The sequence below is a fragment of the Wolffia australiana genome, chromosome 8, assembly GCF_029677425.1.
Source record: "Wolffia australiana isolate 7733 chromosome 8, ASM2967742v1".
Classification (NCBI taxonomy): domain Eukaryota; kingdom Viridiplantae; phylum Streptophyta; class Magnoliopsida; order Alismatales; family Araceae; genus Wolffia; species Wolffia australiana.
Genome location: NC_135842.1, coordinates 965,280 through 991,398, shown reverse-complemented (window position 1 = coordinate 991,398; position 26,119 = coordinate 965,280). Strand labels below are relative to the sequence as shown.

The 26,119-nt window shown below is 43.3% G+C and overlaps 1 protein-coding gene across 1 annotated transcript; it reads right to left on the bottom strand.

The window, feature by feature from the left end:
• Nucleotides 1–14,227: 14,227 nt before the first annotated feature.
• On the bottom strand, nucleotides 14,228–14,710 carry LOC144706537 (mannose-specific lectin-like). Its single transcript, XM_078579538.1, has one exon. The coding sequence runs from the start codon at nucleotides 14,708–14,710 to the stop codon at nucleotides 14,228–14,230; it is 483 nt and encodes a 160-aa protein (XP_078435664.1).
• Between the last annotated feature and the right edge of the window lie 11,409 nt (nucleotides 14,711–26,119).

Genomic DNA, 26,119 nt, shown 5'->3' with positions numbered 1-26,119 from the left:
GGGGTGCCCCTACCAAGGCGTGCGGCGCCTCATCTTGTTACTTCGGTATCAACCCTGATCTTGCCCAATGTAATGCTTGTGAAGCTTATGTAACACTTTGATGATATTAATGCAATGACCCTATTCCTCGAGAGGGCTGCATTCCCACCCTCTTCTCTAACCACTTATATGCTATTGCGAAAGACTTTTATTGTTAGAGATCAAGGCCGCATAGTGTTCTGCTCCAAGCATTGAAGCCGGCACACGCTTGATGTTGAGCAATTGTCCTAGCTCATAATTTGACTACCTGACAATTGGTATTAGAGTTAGGTTGGGCCTCTTCAGCATGTGTCCTTGAACCCGGATGGAGGAGATATGGAGTTGGCAAGACACTCCAAGCCACTTGCAGACAGATGCCTGATGGAGAATCAATAGAGGCGAGAATTCCGTCTAACGTACAAGGATGGCTCAGGTTGGAAGACCCAAGTTGACACCCATAAGGAGGGATCAGATTCAAAATTTGAACACCTGAGGACGGAATGCAGTCAGAGACATGAGTACCTAAAATATATAGTAGACCAGCTAACGGAGATAGTGATGTCTCTAAAACTGGAAATGGCATACTTACGACGGACCGAGAGACCCAAACCCCGACCTAGCGGATAAGAGGAAAAGATTGTTTTGCCTAAACCAAAGTTCAACGACGCACCCAGGGAGGTAGACGTAGCTGACTTCTTGTATGATTGCGAGAAGTATTTTGAGATCCACGACACTCTAGTACACCAAGAGAATATGGAAACCAATTTGTGTCCATAGCAAGAAGGATTAGCAACATGCCTGAAGGGGACAAGCTCTACCGCTTCGGTAAGGGACTTTCCCATTGGGCCTAGACAGAGCTAGAGAGAAGGCACTATCAATATCTTGAAAGGAATGGTCAACCTCCGTGCCAGAAAAGTAGCAAAGCCAGAAGAGAAATCCCAGAAGTGGAGAAGGCCACGCAAAGGCGCAATGAGGCACTGGCGACCCAAACAAGTCAAGGCCTAAAGAGGAAGTTGAAACCGGGCTATCACAAAGCCCGTGACCAGGACAAGAGCCCAAGGTTGGGGAAGGCGACTCTACGTGGTGGGGGTAAAAAGTTGACCTGCGTTGCATGTGGAGGGCCCCACTTCATGAGGGGTTGCCTAAGGGGTATAGGGACGACCACCAACATAAAGACAATGGTCGTGCCCCTCGCCCAACTAGATGTTCCGTGGGTACCAGTGCAATTACACTAAATCCCCTCTAGTGCATGGCCGCATTGTATGGGGGTGTCCTTGTCTAGTATGAAGGTCTGAATCTCTTGCACCTCTTGACACTGATCAATGCTAAACGTGCCATGGCCATGATTCACATGGGGGCGACGCACAGTGCCCTCGTATATAAAGATAGAAAAAGGCTCGGCTTCAAACTTTCCTCAAGTACAAGGAAGATTAAGGCCATGAACTCACAAGCACGAGACATTGTCGGCCTAGCCAAGGATGGTTACTGCCAGTGGGAATGTGGGAGGCCCGTACCAACTTCATGGTGTCCCGTATGGGTGACTTTGCAGTCGTCTTAGGTCTCCACCTCTTGATCGGAGACCGTGCAATTGTGTTTATTGGATATCGCAGCATACTGTTCCCGAATGGGTCCCACCAGGGAAGAGACCTTCCTCTTCACTATACAAGGGTCGACACTCCAGAAAAAAAGGTGAAATGCAAGGGTGTACACCCGCCCATGTGGCTGCACTTAGTTGGGGTGATGATGACGACAATAACTCCGGTGCCCCCCCAGGTGGATTACCGGGGCAAACGGTACACATACTGGGAGAGTTTGCTGGGGTGATGCCCACGCAACTCCCAACGAAGTTGCCGCCTAAGCTGGATGTTGACCACAAAATTGAATTACTACCTAATGTAACACATAATCGGTCGGGATCGATCGTCACGTGTTACAACACAAGAGGGTGTAGGTTCGTGCAAACGGTGTGCTTTTTAGGGAAATGCGAGATAAAAAATCAATGAAAAGTACGCATCAACAACCAATAATGGAGATAATCGATTAAGTTGACGGAGTTTGATTGATCACAATCAGACTCCTCAACATCCTTTTAGACCAATTAGACAACTACAACAATGCGGGGTAAAGTAAATTTACCCGAAGGCGTACAATCCTATTTGATAAGAACTAGTGGTACCACAAAGGAATTCCCTACCTCTCACACAATGGTGGTGGCTAAAATCCTATACAATGCACTTGAACGCTAGGAGGCAAGGAACACAAAATCAATAGTACTGAAGGAGATAACCGTAACTGCGAGTGAAGGGGAAGGAATAGAACTAGACGGGCGATGCCCGACATTTGGAGAATCGGGGCACGGCTCGTGCACGAAGTGTGACGCGAGATTGCACATATAGAGGCAAGGACGACAGTGGGATGCGGGGCACCAAGAAGACTCATAGGAGAGATGTCCGAGGCACAGCCAACTGGAGAATGCTCCAGCAGGCAAGAGGTACCAGTCGCATGGCGCGGGCGCCTAACATGCGCAGGATGGGGTGAACGCGCACACCAGAGCAGGCATGTACGGGCGCAGGTGCGCGGCAGTGTGGGCGCGTAGTGTGTGCGACAGCGAGGGCGCAGCGCGGGCATGCGGCATGCACAACAGCGAGGGCATGCGTCGCGTATAGGTCGGGACGCGTAGGGCGCGCAACACGTGCGAGGCGCAAGGGAGCGGACACGGGCATGAGGGCGCGGCCGTGGAATGCTCGTGCGCAAGGGCTGCACGGGCGCAAGTAGCAAGGGCAATGGTGATAGCGGCGGCAACGGCGATGCGCGGTGGCGATAACGGTGGCACCAGTGTCGGCGGTGATGGCAACGATGGTGTTCTCAAGAATATGAAAGCAGATGATTCTTGGCATTTTCTTGGATCCAAACAACCCAAAAATGAGCTTTCTTGATTCATCGAGGAATTGTAGGCGAATTCCGCGCGTGGTAGCTCATGATCCCATGAATTGATGTTCTCCCCAACGATGGATCATAATAAGTTGCCAAGACTACGGTTCACAACTTTGGTTTGACCATCTGTTTGTGGATGGCAAGCCGTGGAAAACTTTAGTTGGGTTCCCATGAGAACCCAAAGTGTTTTCCAAAAGTGGGTCGTAAATTGCACATTGCCATCCGAGACGATGGTCTTAGGTACTCCGTGAAGTTTTACAATATTATCAAAGAATAGACTTGCGATGCGATGCGTCAGAGATTTTAGAGCATGGCACAAAATGTGCCATTTTAGAGAATATGTCGATGACAACCATAACCGAGTCGTGTCATCGTAAGGTCTTAGGGAGTCCCAAGATGAAATATATACTAAGGCCAACCCAGGGTCTACTAGGTACTGGGACGGGTGTGTATAATCCGGAGTTTTGTTTGGTCATTTTGGCCCTAGAGTACGTTAAGCAATGTGAAACTATTTTGCCAACGTCCCTTTTCAGGGAAGGCCAGTATAATTGATATTCTACAGCTTGGATTGTCTTGTTGATCCCAAAATGCCCACTAAGGTCTTTGGCATGAGTTTCCCATATGAGGAAATCAGGCAAGGATGTACATAGAATACATAATCTCTTACCGTAGAAGAGGTATCCGTCTGAAATATAGTAGGCCCATAGTTCGGAGCTTGTCCAAAGTTGGGGCATGCTTCATAGTCAGCCTTGATTTGTTCAAAACCCAAAATTTGAGTTCGCATCATGTTGAGAACTAATGGCTGCCTACTTAGGGCATCGACCACTGAGTTATCCTTGGCCTTCTTGTGTCGGATAACGAATGTAGTCTTGTAAATATGTGATCCACCTGGCATGATGATCACTCACCTTCTTTTGATCTTGTAAGTGCCTAAGGGCACTGTGGTCTGAATATAAGATGAACTCCTTCGGTAGTAAGTAGTGCCTCCAATGTCGCAAAGACTACACTAAAGCATAGAATTCTCGGTCTTAATTGTCATACCTTTTGCGGGTATCATTTAATTTCTCGCTCAAGTATTTGGTAGGATGTCCCTTTTGAGTAAGGGCTCCTCCAATGCCTACGCCGGATGCGTCACAATCAACTTCCAATACCTTTCTGAAATCCGGTAATGTGAGGACTGGTGCTTCCATCGTAAGTTTCTTTACAAGTACGAAAGCCTTATTGGCCGCGGGGGTCCATTTGAACTTTTCCTTTCTTATCAAGTCTGTGATTGGGCCAGTGACCCCATTGAATCCTGGCATGAACCTTCGGTAGAAGGTGGCTAAACCCATAAAGCTATGGACATCGTGCACGTCCTTTCGTTTTGGTCATGAGGCAACGACCTCCACTTTGGCTGGGTCAGCTGCTACTCCGTTGGCTGACAAGATGAACAAAGGAACGAAACTTCCGTTGAAAAAAAACTGCACTTTTTTGGGTGAGCGTAAAGCTTTTCCCGGCGTAGTGCAAGACATACGTCTCGTATATGTTGCAAGGGATCATTTTGGTTTGGGCTATATATAAGAATGTCGTTGAAATAAACAACGACGAACCTTCCAATGAATGGGTGTAATACTTCATTTATTAATCCCTGTAAAGTGCTAGGGGTGTTAAATAACACGAAAGGCATTACGCTCCACTCAAATAGACCGTCCTTAATTTTGAAAGCGGTCTTCCATTCGTCTCATGGGCGGCTTCCAACTTAACGATATCCACTTTTTAGAGAAATTTTGGAGAAGACAGTGGCTCCAACCATCTCGTCGAATAAGTCTTGCCCTCGGGGGATCCAAAACCAGTACTTGACCGTGATCTTGTTGATGGCCCTAGAGTCGCAGCACATGCGCCAAGTTCCATCCTTCTTAGGCGCAAGTAAGGCCGGTACGGCGCATGGACTAAGGCTTTCTCGGATTAATCCCGTTGAGAGGAGCTCTTTGACGTGACAATGTAACTCTTCACACTTGGCGGGATCCATCCGGTAATGGGGTACGTTTGGGAGAGATGCTCCAGATACTAAGTCTATTGTGTGTTGTATGTCTCACATAGGCGGTAATTCATTTGGTAGTTCATTCAGAAAAACTTTACTGAATTATTCCATGGGGTGGGTGACCTCAAGGGCTATGTCATCGGGTTCCTATTCCTTCGTAGGAACAACTAATCTCAGAGCGAAGCATACAGGTGTATTTTCCAGATCTTCTTCCATTTGTTGATGGAAAATACATCCATTCATGATCAATGGACTTCGGGGCTGTCGTTTGTGAGTCGGAGTGGGCACGGCGGGCTGACTTGCTTGTTTAACCGACGGATACCAAATGAGTCATCCGCCACTGTAGATGAACGAGCAAGTCTTGGCCCGTTCGGATAGGTGAATGTCATTGTTGTATAACCATGGCTGTCCTAAGATGATGCTACCAATCTTCATTGGTAGAACATCGGATAGTACCTTTTCATCGTAGGTGCTCATCTTGAGTGGTACATGGCATTGAGACTTCACGCGTTATGTGGAGGCATCAATCCATGAGACATTATAAGATGTGGGATGTGGTATAAGAGCTAATCCCAGCTCATTGGCATTTCGTCCGAGACTGTATCAATGCAGGTGCCACTATCCACTATCACTTTGATAGTACGTCCTCTAATTTTGACGTATAGATTAAATATGGAAGTACATTGAGTTGGGTCAACATATGTAATTGCTGAGGATAGTGTGGGCAGCAGCAAGATAACCGTTGGTGTGGGGCTGAGTTGTCCATTGTTCACCCCAGATGTCGCCGTTGGTTTTTGAGTACGAGTTGACCCAGCCTGAGGGGTCGTGAATGTTAATGTGGTGTTAGGGGCATGAGTTCTACCTAGAACTAGTCGAGGGTTGCTAGAGCTTCCCAATTCCAAACCGCTTTGTTGAATCCCTAGATTCACTATTGGTTGCTTCGGGGTGGGTGCAATCGGGGTAATTTGTATGTAGCCAAGTGGCACTTCATATTCATCACCCTCGAGAAGTTCACCAGGGTACTTGTCAACTTCCAAGTATTTTTTGGGCAGGGATTCTATCGTGAAATCTCTTCAAATCCATCCACCAGGGCTTGATGAACTGCTTCGTAGAAGGAAGTGTAGTGAATCGACGATGAAGAATACGATGGAGATGTATCCATTAGGATCGTGCGCTCTGATACCAAATTGATGCAGAACACCAGTGGGGGGAGATGATGTGAACGACTGCAACGGGTCCTCGCAAGGGAGAGGATGATTTGTCGTCCGAACGGTGGCACGGGGGTAACATGGCGGCGAAGACGGTAGGGGTGAAAATGAAATTTTTTTTTTCTATTCCAAAATTCACCAACGTTTATGTTGAGGTAGGGGGCTTTTATAGCCTTCTCCCTTGAGATGTTTGGAATTACAATAAAAAAACCAAAAAAACTCTCAAAAGAAATGAAAAGGAAAAAAATGGTGATAAAAGAAAGACTATCTCTTTAAGGGGGGGCATTTCCCATATTGTTCCCCACCGATTCTCCCCCTCTTCGAGAGCTCGACTCTGTCGAGTTGCGTGGATGAGTATGACACAAGAGTGCTGGTATGAGAAGTTTATTTCAGGTAGCATCACTGAGTGAGGCATTGTCACAGACAGCTGGAGGGCACTCGAGCAGGTTGATGGCTGGTTCCCGGGGCTCGGTCAGACATTGTCACAAACAGGTGGGGGACACTTGAGCAGCTGAAGGCAGTAGATTGGAAGACCTACATGGAAGCGGCAACTATAGGGCAACACAAGACAATGGCGGAGCAACTATGACAACGGAGCCAAGGCAGCTTTGCGAGCTTGGTTGCATGCCCCTAGTGGTTTGAGCTTGGTGGAGTGCCCATGGCAGCACAATCACATGGGAGAAGGGTGATCTTGCAAGCCTGCTGGCGCAGGATCGCATCCCGAGCGCTGGGACGCAAGGGCGGCGCTGCCACCGCGGTCGCGCGCCCATGGTGGCCTGGGGTGTTGGCGCGGAATGCAGGCAGCATGAGAGCATGAGATGGCGTGCGGCAGTGGCATAGGGCGGCGTCGAAGGGCGTGAGGTGGTGGCTCCAAGTGTGTGTGACGCGTGACGACACATGTAGGAGCCATGGGGGGGCAGTGCAGGCGACAGTGTGGGAAGTCAGCTTGGGATGGAATCACTGCTGGTGACATGGGACGGCAGCATGGGGCGGAGCTATGGAGGGTGGCATAGATCCATTGTGCAGGGAGGAACACCGGGTGGTGGCCTGAGTTTCCGGCTGCACCCGCTCAGGGACAATAGATGCAGGGGCGATGTTGAGCACCGATGGAGCTGGGTAGGGGGAATCCAATTTCCCCACTAGGGTGGGTCTACGAGGCTGAGCAACGAGCCTAAATGGATCCACTATCACCCGGAAGGGTTTGGATGATGCTGGAGCTGCGTAGGCGAGATTAGATCCCCCCATAAGGGCGGGTTCGCGAGATCCACTTGCGTGTCATCTTGGATTCGACAATAGACCATCACACATGCTAGGGGTCGTGATGCCACTTAGTGTGGATGGTTGTGCTGCCAGGGGAGACAAGGTCTCGATCGATGGCAGAGGGGCAGAGGCGGTGGGAGGCAACTACAGGTAGCAGAGCTGATGGATGAAACGGTCGCCGAGCCGACCTAGATGACGCTTGGTGTCGCTTGGATTGATCCTCGCAACGGCTGACGGGAAGCTTGCTGGGCACAATGTGATGCCTCATGTTTGCTGTGACCCTGTCTATGTTGGACTCAAATCTCTAGAGGGCATCATTTCTCATGAAATCCGTCCACTAGGGCTTCATGAACTGCTTTGTGTAAGGAAGTGTAGTGAATCGATGACGAAGAATGCGATGGAGATGTATCCATTAGGATCGTGCGCTCTGATACTAAATTGATGCAGGACAGTGGTGGGCGGAGATGATGCGAATGACTATGACGGCCCGTCGCTAGGGGGATGAGGATTTGTCGTCCGAGCGATGGTCCATCGATAACACGGCGATGGCAAAGACGACAGGAGTGAGAATGAAAATTTTTTTTTCTATTCCAAAATTCACCAACTTTATGTCGAGGGAGGGGGCTTTTATTGCCTTCTCCCTTGAGATGTTTGGAATTACAATAAAAAGACCCGAAAAACTAATAAAAGAAAATAAAAGGAAATAAGAGGTATAAAAGGAAGACTATCTTCTTAAGAGGGGGGGGGGCGTTTCCCTTGTCATTCCCCACCAGGTTCCCATGGATATCCATATGCAAAAGTGATCGATAATCAATACGCCGATATCCAAAACCCTTGCATTTAAAACATTACAATGGTTCACGTGCAGCATTAGGTGCCCATGCTATAGACACAACTGAGGAGGCGGGTTGTGTCGTAGTCGCGGTGGTGGTCGGCAATGGAGTAGTTTTTTCCGTGGTGGTTGTTCATTTCAACCACCCAGAATTACTCGCGGTCCTTGCAGCATTGGCTGCGGTGGGGTTGGCGACTACGATCCGTGGTACAGTCGGGGAAGGCGGACTTTCCACAAATTTACATCGCATCCGGAATTTCTCGAATTCCTCTAGGTAATCACTGAAGTTTTGCTTTCCTTGCTTAAGGTCCATCCACCTAAGCAAGAGCCGGGTCATATACAGTTTGGGAACATATTTATCCTTAAGTCATCTTGACATTTGTTCCCAAGTAGGAAAGGGTTTTCCACGGCGTCGAGCTGCTTATCTCTGTTTCATCTAGAAATTTTTGGCTTGTCCACCAAGCGGAGCTTCAGCATATGACACACATAAGTCGTCACCCATGTTAGACCACTAGAAATAGCTTTCCAGATCAGATTCCCATAGACGTTGACGAGGCACACTATGTAACGTATGGATTCTAGTCAAAGAATCCCTAACGGTTCGAGTAGATAACTCGACCCTGGCAAGATCAGATGGTGTATTTTGATAATGCTGGATAAATAAATCTTCCGGTGAATAATCAGAAATTTCAGGATCATATTCATGATCCTCCTAAAAATACTTGTCACCTATGGTGAACTGTATCTGGCCATGTGTTATAGATATCTTATGGTCAGTGACCTTGTAATTTAATGAATAGTCCTGTATGATGAAATGACGAGATAATACAATGATATGGTGTGAAAAATGAATTTCAAAATCTGATGTGGTATGCCAAATAAAAGATGCAGAAATGATTTGATGTACTACCGACCGTGTTAAGCAAAAACTAACACGACCGACTCTCATACTTATATGATGTAACACGTAAATCAGTCGTGATCGATTAGCACGTGTTACAACACAAGAAGATGGAGGTTTGTGTAAATGGTGTGCTTTTCCAATGAAATGCGAGATATAAAATCAATGAAAAGTACACAGCGAGAACCAATAATTTGGATAATTGATTAAGTTGACGAAGTTTGATTGATCACAATCAGACTCCTCAACATCCCGTTGGACCAATTAGATGGCTACAACAATGAGGGATAAAGTAAATTTACCTGAAGGCGTCCAATCCTATTTGATAAGAACTAGTGGTACCACAAAGGAATTCCCTACCTCTCACACAATGGTGGTGGCTAAAATCTTATACAATGCACTTGAACGCTCGGAGGCAAGGAACGCAAAATCAACAGTGCTGACAAAGCTAACCGTAACTACGAATGAAGGGGAAGCAATAGAACCTGAAGGGCGATGCCCGACGTTTGGAGAATCAGGATGCGGATCGTTGCATTGAAGGGCATGAGATTGCGTAGAGAGAGGCGAGGACGACGGTGGGATACGCGGGGCACCAAGAAGACTCGTATGAGAAACGCCTAGGGCACATGCAGACGGATAATGCTCAAGCAGGCAGGAGGTACTAGGCGCGCGGTGTGGGCGTGTAACGATGCAGATGCTTGGCACACGCAGGGTGGGGCACGCGGCATTGCGGGCGTGTAGCAGTGCAGGCGTGCGGCAGCGCAGGCAAGCGGCGCGCTGGTGCCGCACGCTGGTGGCGCGCGCATCAGTGAGGATGTGTGATGCACGCGGGATGCGGCGCGTGGGCCGTGGAACGCGTGTGAGGCACAAGGGAGCAGATGCGGGCGTGCGAGCGCGCGGTCGTGGAATGCTCGGGCGCAAGGGCCCCACGGGCACAAGTAGCAAGGGCGATGGTGGCAGCGGCAACAGGCCGCGGGGCCAAAGATGGCCGTAGTATTGGCGGTGATGCCAATGATGACGGCAACGATGGTGTTCTCAAGAATAGGCAAGAAGATTATTCTTGGCGTTTTCTTGGACCCGAACAACCCAACAATGAGCTTTCTAGAAGAATGGGTTCAAGAACGATGAAGGGGCGTCAGCGATAGTTCTCCACAAAGATTCGATGTGGTAGGATGCACGTCGGATGTGCTCCCACGATCTACTCTAGAAAACTGTAAACACTCTCAAGGAAGGGGAAGGCGAGAGCCAAAAATGAAGAAACTTTTCTATCAAATTAAACTCCAAAGGACCTCTTGGGCATGCTGTCCTTTCTATAGGGTCGAGGCATGCCCAATTGGGCCAAAACAGGGGGGAACCGTCTCGTGACAGGCGGCCTTCCCAAACGAAAAAATAAACAAATAGGCCCGTCCTTAATTCGAAAAGAAAAACTACAAGTGCGCAAATACAAAAAGAAAGATAAAAGTCCGATGACTCGTCATTAAGCCAGGTACTTGAATGACAGGTCACAGACGTCGGCTTATGCTGCTCGATGTGGCTGTTGGCATCCATTGGTGTCGGTGGCGAGATGGTCCCCCATCATCTAGAAGAAGAAAAAAGGCGAAAGGCAGGCGTGTACACTAGCCCATGTTGCTGCACTTAGTTGGGGTGACGAGGATGACAATAAGCCCGGTGCCACCACGGGTGGACTATCGGGGCAAATGGTAGACATATTCATAGAGTTTGCTGGGGTGATACCCGCGCAGCTCCCAACAATCTTGTCGCCTAGGAATGACGTTAACCACAAAATGAATTACTACCTGGTACTAGTCTGCCTGCATGGGCACCCTACAAGATGATGCTTGCCTCCCTAGAGAACTACGGAAGCAACTACAAGAACTAGTAGAGAGCAAACTGATCAAGCTGTCCATGGCACCCTTTGGTGCACCAATCCTATTCTAGAAGAAGAAGGATGGGACGCTATGACTTTGCGTGCACTACCAGGCCTTGAACGATGTAGCAATGAAAAATAAATATCTTGTACCAAACGCTAAAGAGTTGTTCGATAGACTCGGGGACGTTTGCTTCTTCTCGAGGATGAACCTGAAGAGCGCGTACCATCAAGTGCGGATCAAGGAGAAGGATGAGCCGAGGACGGTGTGCGTTACGCGCTACAGGTCATTTGAATTATGCGTGATGCCTTTGGGGCTCACAAACCCTCCCGCCACATTTTGTTGTCTGATGATCAATATTGTTCGGGATTATATCAACGATTTTGTGGTGGTGTACTGATAGACTCAAAATATGTCATGTAGTTATACATATTTTAAGGTCATTTTAGGATCATTTCCTGTGTATTTTCTCCAAGTATATGAAATATTGCATTTCATGCACTAAATCGAGCAAATGATAAAAAATTAAATTTTTACGCATGTTATACAATTTAATTATTGTTAATAAAAATATACATTTAAGACCTTTTTAATTTAATAATGCTATATTAAATATGTATCTATGCTATTGCAGGGAACAAAACGAAGTTGGAGAAAACAATTAAAGAACCAAATGGAGGAAAGGAAATTAAGAAAAAATGATACATATTAAAAAATTATTTATTGGGCCGGATATGGAGCCAGCCAAGGGCGCACCAGCACCCAAGTCAGCTACAGGGCGGGCGAGCGCACATGGCACTCAAGCCTGCCAGCAGCTCAGCAGGGGGTGAAGCCCAAGCCAGCCCCGCTGGCCCACGAACAAAGAGCACAAGACCACAGAGAGGCCCAGAGAACAGTCAAGGTCGCACATTAGGGAGGTATGCCATTTCAATTCACTATAAAATATCTGCCGACATTCATATAGAGCTTCATCTTTTAGATATTAAATACAAGAATTTTGGAACTAACCCACAATTTTTGAATTTAAAAGAGAAGGAGTGCACATGGGTCCGTCCTGGGAATGAAGAAATCCTAGCCTTTCAACCCCTACAAATCAAATCCAATAGTTGAGAGAGTTAGATTACTTCAATTTATTCTCTTGTCTCCTCTCTTTGTATCTCATCTTGGATTTCTACTCTCAACTTTTTGTTGGATGTCTAGTGCATCAGATTTATTTGAACCATTATTTTTCTAAAAGAGTGGGAGAGAAAGAGATCAAGGGTGAGCAAGATTCTTGGTGAAAGAGCAACACTTACCCCTTAGAAAGGACAACAAGGTTCATATGATCTCCTGAAATGTTTGATTTGACTTTTTTCACCATTTTGTTAGTTAGACATCCCAAATTATACTCTAGACTTGAGCTTTCAAACTCATCAAATGACACGAAAAAATTCCTTATGTAGCAAAATTTACAGCATTTTTTCCCTCTATTCATTTCTCTCGTACTTTCACTGCGGGAACTAAGGCCTAAGGATCCAGCTGTCCTTAAACTTTATTATTGCCCAAAAAAATAACAAATCATTGGTGAGAATAATAATAATTTATTAGAACTTATTATAAATAACTTAATATTTATTTTATTTATTTAAAATAGTGTTCACTAGTATTTTATCATTTTGTTGATTTATTCATTGAACAGCTTGACTCGTCTTGATATGGAATCAAAGAAATCATGGATGCAATCCTTGCACAGGTTCTATGATTCAAAGTTTTTATGATGCTATTACATTTTGATTTCTTTATCCAGATCGAGGCCACTAGAACCCAACACTCGGTTCGGTTCGAGTTTTGTTTCGGTAAAACCTATATGTTCAGTCACATGCCTCTGGAAAAAGTCATTTAAAAAGTTCAAAAATCAAAGTAAAAAAATTTAGGTAAAAACACTAATTAAAAGAGTTAAATAATCATCTATTTGTAAAGAAACGTAAAGGTTCCATTATAACATGGATTCATTATAGAATCAAAGGCAAACCTCTATTTGTGCACATTTTTATATATTAATATTTAAATTTATGCATTTACATTGTTATAGATTTACATATTTACATAGTCATATATTTATATATTTGTATAAATATATTTTTGCATAGTCATATTTATATTTAAATATTTAGGTATTTACACAACTACATGACTAGGTTTTTACATTTTTGCGTAGTTACGTATTTGCATAATAACATAATTGTGTCCTTTGTGTATTTTTGTATTTATATTATTTGTATAATTCTCTATTTCTGTTATTATTATATTTCTATATTATATATATGTTATTCGTGTCTTTATGTTATTTGCGATCTATCTTATTTTATTTAAGATACAAGAACACCTTACTGAGGCTTCGCCGATTGAGATGGTGATTTATGTATTTATATATTTTTCATATACGTTATTTGTGTATCTATCTTACTTTAGTATTTGTGTTTTTTAGTACATGCTATCTGTGTATCTATCTTATTTCAGTATATATGTTTTTTTTCTTACATCTAATTTTTGTGTAGCCATTTTATTGTAGAATTTATGTATTTTTTGTACATGTTATCTGTGTATCTATCTAATTTTAGTATTTATGTATTTTTGGTACATGTTATCTGTGTATCTATCTTATTTTAGGAATTATGTATTTTTTGCGTACATTTTATCTGTGTATCTATCTCATTTGACTATTTATATATTTTTGTTTTTGAATGGATTAGATAAGTTTGTGTCCGCAAATATGATTAGCGTAGTTTGCACAAAGGCGTGGGGGTTAGTGTTGTTTGACTCTTTCCAAAACCCACTAGCAACACATCAGTAAATACTTTTTCCAGACAATATTCGGTCCCGTTTTCGGTTCGGTTTTCTTCTAACAAGCATGGTCACAAATCGCGAGCGTGGATGGGTCCCCTTAAAGAGACCTTTAGCGAATACCAACATGTAAGATCACACAACGCAAGACTATTCTGCTTGGGAAGAGTTTTACAACTATTCCCCTCAGACTAGACCAGGAAAATCCATTAGTATCAAACGCACGGAGAAATGGTGCATTCTTCTTGATAGCATAGGTAACAACGAGGAGGTACAATGGGGTCTTAGAGTTTGCCAGGCTTTATTTTCATGTCATATTATCGGGTTCTCAGTTTCTTGTTCCACTGCCCCGAGTATAATGCTCTAAGGCTTCTTCTTGGTGTGTGCGGTAGCCAAAGTAGTTGAGTTCGCAATGACATTATTGGCACCGGTGCTGGTACGGATATTGTTTGTGGACCAGAGGATTGGTCCGTGGACAACAACGTTTCTATCTGGCTGTAGAATGAGGATGTAATTTAGAGACCAGACACCAATCTCTGGACTGTCTGGGCCTGATGCCCAGAGAAGCTTGCTAGACCCGTCGAACACTTTCAGGATTCCATCATATACGAATAGAGCATAACAGTTGACGCCTCTACTGTAGGTGTTCGAAGCCCCGACGGGTAGCGTGCGGTCGTAGAGGACAAGGTTGCAGTCGCTTTGCATGGTCAATCTGTAATTTCCCTGCGTCAACGATTGGGCAGGGTCGAGAAAATCCAGAAAATAAAGGGTGTCTTTTGCAGTGCAAGCGGAAGCTAAAAGAACAGCGAGAAGAAACGATAGCACGGGGAAGCGCCTTACCGCCATAGCTTTGTATTATGACACTGCGGGGGAGGTCGAAAGGCCTGGCCCCTGAGCCATAGAGGGAGCCTCAGGCTTGCTGGATCCCGCCATAGCTTTGTACCTTGTTCGGTTCCCTGTTGGATTGTTGACCTTGTTGACCTCATGGGTTATGGGCATCATCCTCTTTTCCATGGGAGACGAGTACACTTAGGGTTTAGTGTGCTTAAGGGAGGTTATGGCTCGTCCCTATAAACGCATACGAATTAGGGCAACCAGCATCCTGTGAAATGAGCTGCTTACCTGGTCTTCCAGGTCCCTGAGCCATAGAGGGAGCCTCAGGCTTGCTGGATCCCGTTCGTCCTCTTTCCAAAGGTGATTATAGGAGCTGAAGGTGTTGATTCCACTGTTATGGCACCTACATGTATTCCCCTATATCCATCATTCCCAACATTTAACCATCCCATATTCAATTGACTGTGCTAAGAGGCATTTTCCAGACAGCTTAGGTGAAAATCTAATGCGCGAGCAGCAATAAAGATTCAAAAACTTAAACATGAAATTAGGTCATAAAATAAGCCTGTATTACATCTCAAACATCACGTATTAAAATAATGAGCTGCTGATGTGATGATATGGACGAATCATCGGCGGCACTAAAGATGTATGCTCGTAGGCTGAATGCCCAACAAAGTGCCGGTCAAGAAAGTTGTTCGAGTCCATTTGCAGGATAATTCATTCATAGAAATTCTATGAGCCGCTAATTCCAAAACATCTAGAAATCTTATCGCTTCATTTTAATATAAAGTCAACGCGTTAACTTCGCCACACACGAGCGAAGCTGTTCCGACAATAGTTGCACCCGATGGACACCTAGGCGTTTTAATGTTCCATCCTGACGGGCACTTTTTACACAGAATTGTATAATAAAATTACTCCAGAATGAGTTTGTCCAAGACACATTGTAATTTTCAGCGCACACCCATTGAGCACCCCTACGCTGATTCGGGAGGCAAGAAGACTGGAGACAGATAACTATTCAATCCCCATTTCCCTTTCGTCATTAAAAGAAACCAAGCAGAGAAGCAGGAAAGAGAAACATAGATCTCGAAAGGCAAGATCGATAAGTTGGTAATATTTCCATGGGTGTTCTCAGAGGGGTTGGGCTTTTTTATAGATTTATTTCATGCAACTGTGTAATGGTGCTAAAAGGAGTTTCTATTCAATCGCTAGGGCTTTGGATTTCGAGTAGTCGACATCCACGGAGCCGTTGAACAATGTCACTCCTCGAGCTGTCTGCGGACAAGGATTGTGATAAAAATCGGTGAATGGATGGCCAGCCTTGTGGATGAAACGGAAGGTCGTACCCTGCTCATTTATGCCTCGGACCATAGCGAAGAATATTTGAAGTTGTGAGCTGAACTGTTGCTCTGTCCTAAAACGCAACTGCATAGATCATTTGCCTTGTCCTTTCGTTCAGTATTGTTCATTATCCTAGGAAAGAAAAATACGGTGTGTCCCTGGATTGTTAATGTAGTTGAGTCGATTTTAAGACCTTCCTCTATGTTTGCAGACTTTCTGACTTAAGATTTCTGAAATAATTAATTATACGAGTCAAAAGAGTATTTTAGAAGATTTGGCGGAACCCACGTAATTAATTTTGTGTGGATTGAGTGGTGCATTGCCACATGTGGATTTACGTTCACTGGTTTCAAGCCGATTGCTGGCCAGTTAATCATTGGAAACATACATCATTATTGCGTTGCGACTTCCTGATGTCAAAATGAACAAGTGGAGTTTTTGTAAGTTCGCAGGGACGAGTGGCGTGATAAATAATGATTAGTCGTTTTCCCATATTCAATTTCTGTCTAGTTTGCAGTAGGTACGAGAAAAGGTGTACCCAAGAACTGATTAGAAATAGAGGTCACTTAAGCGTTTATTTGCCCTCGAACGTCTGGCAGATGCCTACACACGTCGCCAAAATAGAGTTGCCTCGCGACTTCTAGAGTCGCATCATGAACTAAATAATTGGTTTAACTCCCTTTTATTTATTTATCACATCTACATAGCAAACACAACGAAAATGACGTGGTACAATTAGGGTTTGCCATTTTTTACTGAAATAAAATATAACCGGCTGTCGTCGATTTGGGAATACTGTTCCAAATGAATATTGCGTGGGAAAAAATATTTAATAATGGTTAAAAAATATTACACTGTCAGTCGGATTTGAACATGAGTCAGTGGCATGCACAAATAAATTTTGTACCAGCTGGGCGTACTAATTTGAACAAATAAAAATTCTTATTAAAACAGTTAGAAATCCATCAAATATTAAACATCAACATGCGAATAATATACACACAAAAATACATAAAAATGCAAATAACATCTACAAAAAATATGGAAACACAGAAACCAAATAAAGACATAAATAACATATTTAAACAATACATAAAATGAAAATACCATAAATAGAGAAATAAAAAAATGTAAAAAAATAAAGATTAAAGTAACATAAATATACAATTAGACAAATAATATAAATACAAATACACAAATAACATGAATATGCTAATAAGCAAATACATAACTACACAAAAATGTAAACACCTAGATATGTAATCATGTAAATACCTAAATATCTAAATATGTAAATCTATGACCATGTAGATACATAAATTGAAATATATATATATAACTATAAATGAATATATATATACATAAATGTGTACAAATAAAATTTTGCCTTTGATTCTGTAGTGAATCCATGACAAAATTAAATCTTTACAGAGCACATTTGTTTATTTGACTCTTTTAGTTGGTATTTTTTACTAAAAATTTACTTTAATTTGTAAACTTTCAATATAATTTATTTCAGAGGCATGTGACCAAACTTATAGGTTTTATTGAATCAAAACCGAACTCCGACTTACCACAAACCACACCGAAGTTTAGGTATAGGTATTGAACTGATACCGAGGCCAAAACTGTCATTCCCTACATACGATCATAATAGCCTTCAAATATTCACGAATCAGGACATAGATTCTGACTGTGATTCAATGCAGCTCAGTTAACCATGACGGGCATAGCCTCCTTGGGTACTCAAAATTCATAAAGGATATTTAAGTGTTTTTTTATAAGTGTCTTATTAATCGGTGAACCTTTTTCTTCAGCACTTCCAAAAAGAACAAGGTATGGTCGGTACATATAGGGCATTATAAAATTTGAATGATTAAGAGCTTTGCATTTTATGCAAATGCAAATTTCAAATGCATTTAAAGTAACCAAGCTAATATTTTGAAATGAGCCTAAATTTTCTCTTACACCATTAGGGAACTGCAAACTCCATTTCTCACATCATTTGTCACAGTGACGGATGACAATTTTAAGCCTGTTACAATGATGGATGATGTGCGAAAAAACCCGTGATAGGAGACGTGACACTAACGGAGGTTTGAAATGTGTGACTTGATCGAACGACTGTCATAGATGAAGATGGTGCAGATATGTTAAAGATGAAAAAAGGGAGAGAGGAAAAATAAAATGTTAAAATAAAAGGAAAGATATAGATTGATCGATCACAAGAGAGAGAGAGAAATAGAGAGAGATAGAGAGACAGAGGAAGAGTGACAGAGATGAGTGTAAAAGAGTGAGAGAGATAAAGGGAGAGGGAGAAAGAGAGGTAGTAAAAGGAAAGAGAAAGTGCTCAAGCAGCAGCAATGCAAGGCAAGATGAACAGCGCAAGGAAGGCCCCTAAAAATGAGCCCCACAGAGGCCCATATAGGAGGATGACTGAAGATATCTAATGATGGTAATATATGTGGCCATCAGGCCAATCACACATTGCATATCTCGTTTCATATTCATTAAAAATACTTATTAATTTTAATGCATGTGTGATGCTGTTAGGCCTCTAACTCGGCAGCATGCCTCCCATTGGCCTGTGTGCTTATTGGGAGGGTGTGTTCACGTGTAGACTCATGATGTTTAATGATTGAGTCCTATTTAGTGTGATTCATCAATGCACTAATGGCGGTGACACCCAACCATGATCTTTCAAGCCATCGTCCCTATAGTGGTTACATACTTTGGATGGTGCACGTGCCCGTCGTCACTCTGCGCGACAGATCTGGGTGACCTGCGCGTGCTAGAGCGCAGGCTGACGAGGGTGTGTGAGCAGCGGCGCCAAGCGCCAGTGGCACACGGGATGGGCAAAAGAGACAAAAGTGTCACGGTATGGCATGTACAGCTATGCAAGGAGCCGCAGAGCCACACGCAGCCATCGCGCGCATCGCATGTGTAGGGCGGGGGGTAGGAGACATCTCGCCATGAGACTAAGGCAGTTTACACAGAGTGAGCGCCAAGATGGCTTTGGGCACGTGGAACCCCTACGGGTAGCGCTGGGTACGCGGGGCCATCTTGAGGCACTAAGCATAGCGGCACACGAGAAGACCCATCAAAAGGTTTGATTGTAGGGGTAGTGGCGTGTACAAGCGTGCTCGGGGGCATGCGTGTACCAACGGTGCTGGCATGCATGAGCAGGGTTGCGGTCCTCAAGTCGTAGGGGCACCCCTACCAAGGCACGCGGTGCCTCGTCTCGTTACTTTGGTATCAACTGTGGTCTTTGCCAATGTAATGCTTGTGACGATTATATAACACTTTGATGATATTAATGCAATGACCCTATTCCTTGACAGTGCTACATTCCCACCCTCTTCTCGAACCCCTTCAATGCAATCTTAAACTATTGCAAAAGAGTTTCGTTGTATGGGATCAAGGCTGTTCAGTATCCTGCTCCAAGCACTAAGGGTAGCACGCGCCAGGTTTCAAGCAATTGTTCAGAGCTAGGTTGGGCCTTTTCAGCATGTGTTCTTGAACCTAGTTGGAGGAGATAAGGAGTTGGCAAGACATTCCAAGGCACTTGGAGAGAGATGCCTCAAGGAGAAATAGTAGACGCAAGAATTCTGTCTACTACAGAAATAGTAGAGGCGAGAAATAGTAGAGGCAAGAATTCTGTCCAAGTTGAGACCCAAAAGGATGAATCAGATTCGAACTTCGAAGACCTGAAAGCGCAATCTAGGTAGAGACATGAGTACTTCAAAGATACATTACAACTCTTTGAGATGGTGATGTCTCTAAAACTCAAAATGGCAGAATTATGACGTACCAAGAGTCCCAAACCCAGATGTAGCGGACGAGGGAAAAAATATTGTTATGCCTCAACCACTGTTCAATGGCGCACGCAAGGAGGTAGACGCGGCTGAATTCTTGTATGATTGAAAGAAGTATTTTGAGATCCACGACACTCCGGGGGAGTAAAAGGTCCTCCAGGCCAGTTGCTTCCTCTTAGAGGATCCCAAGCTTTGGTGGTGCCAACGTTCAAAGATCGAAGACTGACCACCGGATATGTTTGAGGAACGAACGCGTGAGATTAAAGAGAACTTCATTCTAGGCAACACTAAATGGATAGCGAGGAAAGAGCTCGACAACTTTAGGATGTCCGGTACACGAAGAGAATATGTAAACCTATTTGTGTCCATAGTCAGGATGATTAGTGACATGTCTGAAGGAAAAAAGTTCTACTGCTTCGGTAAGAGACTTCCCCACTAGGCCCAGACAGAGCTAGAGTGAAGGTACTATCGATATCTTGAAAGGAATGGTCAACCTCCGTGCCAAAAAAGTTGTAAAGCCAGAAGAGAAAGCCGAGAAGTGGAGCAGGCCACGCCAAGAGCGCAATGAGGCACATGCAACCCAAGCGAGTCAAGGCCTAAAGAGGAAGTTGAAACCACACTAAGACAAGGGCCGTGACAAGGACAAGAGCCCACTGCTAGGTAAGGTGACTCTACGTGGTGGGAGTACCAAGTTGACCTGCTTTTCATATGGAGGCCCTAATGGGGAACCATCGTATCGACGACGGCACAAGAGTATGTCAACCACGCCGAGCAGCTCGAGCCGACATTTGTGACCCCAACTTCAAGTACACGGCGTAGCCGATCTTAGTAAATATCACATTTTATTTGTTGTATTTTGATTTTCTGGATATTTTCGGATTGCGCCACCGTGTTTTGGGCCTTATCTAATGTTTCTCATTTGTTTTCTTCTTCGTTATACTCTAAGGGGATTCTCATCTCATGACGGTTCTCCCCTTTGCTAGCCCACTTAGGCATCCTCCCTCTCCTATATAAAGGGGTGGTACGTCCAAGGACTACAAGAGGTTGTCATTTGGAAAAATATTTTCTTTAGGGTATCATCCTTTTTTTCAGAGAGAATGTAGTTGTAGATCTCAATGTGTTGAGATCATGGATCAATCATCGCCCGCGCCTGTCTCCCCACATCGAGATCACTCCATGGAAAAATTGCCGTTGACGACATCCCGCAACCGCCGTATGTTCTTGGATTTCTTCAAGAAGATGAGTTCTTGGCATCCGCGTGTTACATCAGGCCCCCACTTCATGAGGGATTTCCTGAGGGGTATAGGGACAATGACCAAAGTAAACACAATGGTGCTGCCTCCACCCAATGGAATGTTCCATGGATAGTAGTGCAATTACACTTAATCCCCTCCAGTGTATGGCGGCATTGTAGGGGGTGCCCCTGTCTAGTATGGAGATCTGAACCTCTTGCACCTCTTGGCAATGATGTACGCTAAACCCGCATGACCATGGTCCGCATGGGGGCAACGCACAATGCCCTCGTAGATAAAGATGGAAAAGGCTCGGCTTCAAACTTTTGCCAAATACAGGGAAGATTAAGGCCATGAACGCGGAGGCACGAGACATTGTCAGCCTGGCCAAGGGGGGGTTGTTACAGGTGGGAACGTGGGAGGGCCATACCAATTTCATGGTGTGCCCGATGGGTGCTTTGCAGTCGTCTTAGGTCTAGACCTCTTGATGGGAGCCCATGGGGCTGTGTTTCCTCGATACCGTGGCATACTGTTTCCGGATGGATCTCACCCAAGCTTCGTGAGAGATCAAGGGGCCCAAAAACTGTTTTTTATTCAAAATGCAAATCAAGAACAGTTTGAGGAAGGGGGAAGAAACCTTCCTCTTCACCATACAAGCGCCGACACCTCAGAAAAAAGGTGAAAGGCATGGTGTACACCAGCCCGTGTCACCGCGGGTGGACTTCTAGGGCAAATGGTAGATGTACTAGGAGAGTTTGCCAGAGTGATGCCTGCACAAATCTGATACAAGACAAATAAATGGATATTTTGATACATTTTAATGATTATGTTATTATTAATTCAAATCTATCAGGTTATTATTTGCAGCAACTAAATATTTATACATCAGCTATGAATTCTAATTTTTGAAAATTATGGTTATTTTAGACTAAACTCCTTGACTTCTTTGAAGTCAATAACTTCTAGTAGTGATGTTTATTATATAGTTTCACATGTGCAGAAATTCATAGGAATGAGAACATAGATTTCTTTATGAGTCAGATAATTTTTTAGAGTTTATTGATTCTCAAAAGGGGGCTTGAAACAAGAAAATGATGTTTTGGGCCTTGAAATGAGAAATCAGATGAAGATGGGCCACTACCTGACCTTTCCATTGGTCTCTCAAAAGCATTCCAAAGAACTAAGTTGAAGATTAAAATGGGAAACTTTGAACCCATGGAGAAAAATATGCAAAGATTGCAATAAAAGAACAGGGTATTTTAGAAAATACCATTAGGTATATTTTAGTAATTATTCCAATCTATAAATACTATTTTCTCCCTCATTTCCCCTCATTCTAGATATGCTCTAGCAAGCGGCTGGCCAGCACGACAAGGCATATGTCAGGATTCAGGTTGTTCAACATACTTAATGTATGTTTGTTCAAGTTTTCATTGAATATCATCTCTTGTTTGCATTGAAAAATGCCTGATCCTGGTGAAATATAAGGATATAGACTTTAGAGGAAGCATTGAGGGCTCACCAGGCTTGTATTGAGGTTTTAGGTACCTAGGTTTCCATTTTCACATCATCATCCATCCATTTACCCTTAAAATCCATCATTTTCTCACTCTAAACATTTATTTTTCCCTAATTTCTCTCTCTAGAATTGTTTCATTCTCTCTCTAGATATTCATACATATTGATAGTTCATCCTCATGAAATTTCATAAAAGCATCCTTTATTTTTACCTTCAAATTCCATCTCAAACTTCTTTTACACTATCTCTTAATTTTCTCCTTCTATCTCTTCATTTCAGTCATTTTCTCTCTCTAAAATAGTTTTTTTCTCTCATTAAAATCAATTACATTCTTTAACAAGATAATCCTTCATTCTTCCTTTCAAAATTCAAACAAAAAAAAATAACCATGCTTAAACTCCTTCATTTAAGGCAAAAAAGGAGGAACGTGTAGGAATTAGTCAAATTGACTAAGTCCTGACAATATTGGGTCAAGCCCAAAAGGGCTTGGCCCATTTGGCTAAGTCTTGACTTAGCCAAATTGGGCTGAACCTTAGTGGGTTGACCGACTAAGGCCAGCCCTATATGGACCACACAAGGCCCATCAGCTCATCCAGTCCACTGCAGGTGCCGCTGCCACCAACACCACCGCCGTCGGCAATAGCAGGAAAAGATATTTCCTTATTTTATATATTTAAAATATTCAAAAAATTCCAAATATTAATATAATTAATAGTCAGTATTTGTAAAAATATTTAACTCTCGGTTTAATATGTCTAGTGTTTTTTTGTTGTTAACTTAATTATAGAATATTCAAGCAAACATTCATTAATATCATAAAAATTAGTCTATAATTTTTTAGTATTTTTATTTATGTTTCTGCTTCAATTTTGATCATAGGAGTTTGTATAAATTGACAAAAATTTATAAAACCTCAGAAATTATATCTCTTTTTTTGCAAAATTGAGAAATACTATATCTCACCTTTAAAGTCACTTCCTTCGTAGCATATTTCCATTTCGGCCACTCTGTGGATCGACCCTTTACTCGCCGTATATTAATTATAGAGTATTTAAGTGGAAAAGTATCATAAAAATTGTTGCTTAAAGTCTAAAACCCGTAAATTTGGAATTATCAAACTCCCTTCGAAGTTGTCACCCAAGGGGCTGTTGACCAAAAAATTGAATTATTACCTGGTACCCATCCGCCTACACGGACACCCTACGAAATGCCGCCTGCGTACCTGGAGAAACTGCGGAAGCAGCTACATGAATTGCTATAGAGCAAACCGATCCGCTCTTCTAAGCACCCCTTAGAGAACCAATCCTAATCCAAAACAAGAAGGATGGGTCCCTCCGACTTTGTGTGGACTACAGAGCCTTGAACAATATAACAATGAAAAATAAATATCTTGTACCAAACGCTAAAGAGTTGTTTGATATACTCGGGGACACTCGCTTCTTCTCGAGGATCAGCCTGAAGAGCGGGTACGACCAAGTGCGGATCAAGGAGGGGGACGAGCCGAAGACATCATGCATGATGTGCTATGGGTCGTTTGAATTATGTGTGATGCTTTTTGGGCTCACGAACGCTCCTGCTATATTTTGTTGTCTAATGATCAATTTTTTTGAGATTATATAAACGATTTTGTGGTGGTGTAATGATAGACCCAAAATATGTTATGTAATAATACATATTTTAAGGTCATTTTAGGATAATTTCTATGTTTTTTCCCCAACTTTATGAAATATTGCATTTCATGCACTAAATCAAGCAAATGATAAAAAATTAAATTTTAACGCAATTTTTTTATGCATGTTATTCTACTTAAATATTGTTAACAAAAATATACATTTAAGACCTTTTTAACTTTTAATGCTCTATTTAGGATGGATCTATTCTATTGAAAGGAAGAAACAGAAGTTGGAGAAAAGATTTAAAACAAGAAGTGGAGGAATTGAAATGAAAAAATGATATATATATATATATATATGTTTATTAGGGCGGATAGGGAGCCGCCCAAGTGCGTACCAGCACCCAAGCCAGCGAGAGGGTGGGCAAATGCACAAGACGCTCAAGCCCGCCCACAGCTCAGCACGGGGAAAGCCTAAGCATGCCCTGCTGGCCCACAAACGAAGAGCACATGCTCACAGAAAGGCCAAGCGAGAAGTCAAGACCATGAGTTAGAGAGGTAGGCCATTTCAATTCACTATAGAGTATCCACCGACATTTATATAGTGCTTCATCATTTAGATATTCTCGATATGGGATACAAAATCCCTTATCTTCTCAATCGCAGCTTGCCGGGTCCTTGAGTAACTATTTATCACGGCCCAATGGGCCGAAATCGTAAAGAAACAAATTAAAAAGAGATCGGACTTCGAGCCAACATGGTCCCAAAGCCCATGTCATTTCGGCCTTTATAAGTAAGAGGACTAGATCTTAGCGGTCTGATCTTCTTAAAGAAGATCCGACGACGAGATATGCCCCTTTCTATCTAAACATTTTGTTTACTCTTTTTCCAGATTTCTAATTGGTCCACGGGAGCAAACGTGAATCGTTTGTGGGCGGTCTGATCTAATTCCAGATTTCTAATCTTGACAAGCAAATCAAAACAAAATAAAGACTGATGTGGACGGTTGATAAGGGGATGACGAGATGCTGATGTGGCGACGATTGGGCTGCACCATAAGAGGGGTCCACGGCTGCAATTAAATCACAACTATTGGATTTTAATAAGGATGATTGGACGACCAACGACAGTTCTGTCCAACTTTGCCCTAAGCCATCGACACTTTCAGCCAGAGGCCGTTTCGGCCAGCGAGGGGGAACCGTTAAGCAATCCAACTGCCTAGGAGGACGTCGTGGTCGTCCCCCTCCACCAGACAGCCTATGAGGCCATTAAAAAGGGACTGAGAGCCTCCAATTGGATCATCATTTGATCGTGGTTCTTAGAGATGACCGAGAACCCGTCTGAGACTAGCAGAGTAAGAGGAGGGGCATGACAACCCTCCGGCGGCTCCTAAAGCTCTAGAAGGCACCAGACAAGGCTAAAGAAGATGACGATAACTTGATCAATATTCTTTATACTTTTTGACTCTCATTTTATGCTATTATCTTCAGTATTATTACTATCTTTTATTAAGTAACAACTCATTTATTGAATATATACCTAAAAGCCAGTCCCAATCGAGACAACCTTTCTCATAATATACATCTAAGTAAGTTTCTGTTTTTTATCAAATTTAAAATTACAAAGATGATAAAAAATAATTATGTAATTTGCCTTCGTCATGTACTTAGATGATATTCTTGTATACAACTGAAGCTTGGATGACCATGTGAGGCACTTGAGGAAGGTGATGGCCAAAATAGAGGAACATGAGGTGCCTCAACCCGGAGAAGTGTGAGTTTGCTTTGTCGGAGATTAAATTCCTCGCACACATAATCGGAAAGGGAAGTGTGTGCATGGATCCCTCAAAGGTGATCTGGAATTGGATAGTGCCAAAGGGAGTACCCCAGATGATAT